General features: G+C 50.0%; 1 protein-coding gene across 1 annotated transcript in view; it reads left to right on the top strand.

Moving 5' to 3' along the window:
- Positions 1 to 2,500, top strand: part of ephb1 (EPH receptor B1) — a gene marked incomplete at both ends in the record, with an annotated part of 180,536 nt that extends 178,036 nt beyond the window's left edge. Inside the window, 3 exons of the mRNA XM_080010743.1 lie at positions 1,371 to 1,564; positions 1,768 to 1,923; positions 2,392 to 2,500. Of these exons, the coding sequence (XP_079866869.1) occupies positions 1,371 to 1,564; positions 1,768 to 1,923; positions 2,392 to 2,500 (459 nt within the window). The remainder of the gene's footprint in view (positions 1 to 1,370; positions 1,565 to 1,767; positions 1,924 to 2,391) is intronic.
- Positions 2,501 to 2,715: the final 215 nt, after the last annotated feature.

Genomic DNA, 2,715 nt, shown 5'->3' with positions numbered 1-2,715 from the left:
CACATGCATACAGAAGTAGAAAAAAAAAAAGAAGCACACCACACAAACACCAGCCGCATAAACACAGACCGCACCGCACAAATATTGGACACGGTCCCGCGCTATGAGGTCTCTCTCCCTAAGCTCCCCCAAGTCAGCCAGCGAGCCAGCCGTCAGGGTTCCATGGACCCCAGTCCTCCAGGACCGTCCAACCCAGCAGATGTTGCCTCAGTGGGCCAGCAGCACACACAGCCTAATGGGACTAACGCTGAGAGGAGGACTGGCACCCCTCCGCATGGCCGGCTGCTCGGTCCCCGCGAAGACACAAAAGCGCACATACACAAATACACAATCTTCCCCATATGCGCCATTTGTCGAGATTCTGCTGAATTGCACTCAACACAGGGGTTGGCAACATGCAGAGCGGCCGCTAGCGTCGACTGATAGCATCTTTTCCACTCAATCACACAACAAACCCTTCACTTTAGATTAGATCCGTAAACTGATACGGACATAGGTGCAAGGGGCCCGTTGCATCAATTTTCAATGCGGCGATCCACAACGTTTGTATCGTTTGTATCAGCACCTGCTGAATAAACCCAATTTCGCCTCACGATAAGATTATTCGGAGTCGTTAGAATGGCCCACGCTGCGATCGTTGGCGAACACGACCAATCCAACGGTCCACGGTGCTTAAGCCGCAAATTGTGTTATCTAAAAGTCCTCATTCGGAGCTCCTTTGAAAGAGAATCAGTGCCGGCGCCGGCGCCGTGAGCTCGATTTTTTATTTTTTTTCGCAGCGCCACACGAGCCGTTTCTTTCCACGGTTGAAACTCCGACCGCTTTCTTTGAAATTTTTTCGCCGCAGACATCAAGTGTCAAGTGGTCATATTTCACAGCCTTAATTATATGCAATCAGCGCCTTTCCCCAAGGCACTTCCTTAGAATGACACCGACTTCCCTTCACCCCCCGTCTCCCCCTTGTTACATCCTCCCACAATGACGTTTGTTTGGCTGGAGTCAAGAAGGGCACGTCAGCCCTTGTGCCAAGCGTTCTCTGAGTGACCAGTGAGCGTGTGTGTAAGTCTGTGTGTGTGTGTGTGTGTTTAAAAGGGGACAGAAAGCAGGGTGGGCGGAATTGCAGAGGGGCAGGTTGAGCGAGTCATCGTGATGGAGTGGGAGTTATCAATTACTGTGGCACCCCAGCAGAACTACCTGACTAACAGTCAATTTGGCGGACCTCGGCTATCTAGCACCCCAAGCTGAAAAGACAAAGTCTACGAACAAATACAAGGGGATTAGGTCGGAAAAAGATGTTGTTTAGGTCCGGTGTTGAACCCCGCTTTTCTTTTTTTCCCTTTGTTTCGATTGGCTACCTCACCTCTACTCAGGTGATCAATGCCATTGAGCAGGACTACCGCTTGCCTCCACCCATGGACTGCCCCAGCACGCTACACCAGCTGATGCTGGACTGCTGGCAGAAGGACCGCAACGCCCGGCCCCGCTTCACCGACATCGTCAGCACCCTGGACAAAATGATCCGCAACCCGGCGAGCCTCAAGGCGGTGGCCAATATCCCTGCAGTGTGAGTGTGCGACACACACACACACACACACACACACACACACAGATTTATTTCATGCTCACATGAAATCTAGTTTATTATTATTGGTTGCGTCAAGCCAGAAGTTTTCCCCGAGTAATTTATTCTGGCAACGCCGCGCTGTACTCCGCCACTCATCCCCGTCCCTCTCTCTCCTCCCCGTCTATCCTCTCTTCTCTCTCCAGGCCTTCCCAGCCACTGTTGGACCGCTCCATACCCGACTTCAACACCTTCAGCTCGGTGGAGGACTGGCTGGCTGCCATCAAGATGAGCCAGTACAGAGACAACTTCCTCAACTCGGGCTTCACCTCACTGCAGCTGGTGGCTCAGATGACATCTGAGTGAGTAGAGGCACCGGGTGGAGAGAAGAAATATATATGAATGATGAATTTTTGAGAGAATAACAGAAGTTGAAAATGTATAAAGATACATTCAAAATGATTTATGCTCTGGAAGAAACCAACACGTGTGTGATGACTTTTGTCAACAAATTGTTGATTTTATATGCGTTCTTCTATCTATTTGTCAGAATGGCAAATCGATACAACGTCTTATAATCACAGAAAGTTCACTCGGTATCACTAAGTTGTAGTTTTCACCAGTGTTGACCAAAGTGCTGTACAATTTAAAGGAACACAATCATAAAACTATAAGACAGTCAGTAGCCGGGCACTGTGTAAAAATGTGTATTATTAAAAGTGTGGTGATTTCTCTTTTTTACTTATTATTATTATTACTATTACTAGAACTACTACTACTACTGCTATTTACTATTATTATTTATTATACTTATTTGTCTCTCTCTCCAGGGACCTGCTGAGGATAGGCGTGACCCTGGCAGGCCACCAGAAGAAGATCCTCAGCAACATCCAGTCCATGCGGGTGCAGATGAGCCAGTCGCCCACCACCATGGCATGACTACAGGGGGCGCTGTGCCGCGGCGCGGGCAGCATTCGCAGGGCCGACGGCAGCGGCAGCCCCCGAATGACCCCCGAGCCGTCGGAACGCGCCAGGGTGGAGACTATCGTCCTAATCTGATCCAATCCCGCATGCCGCCACAACCCACCAGGAGACCAGGGTCCGCACAAACCGCGATAATCCAATCTGAGTTTCATCCACAAGCAGGAAGTTCA

The sequence above is a fragment of the Zeus faber genome (genome assembly GCF_960531495.2).
Source record: "Zeus faber genome assembly, chromosome: 12".
Taxonomy (NCBI): domain Eukaryota; kingdom Metazoa; phylum Chordata; class Actinopteri; order Zeiformes; family Zeidae; genus Zeus; species Zeus faber.
Note: the sequence above shows the minus strand (reverse complement) of the source record. Positions and strands in the feature narration are given on the sequence as shown.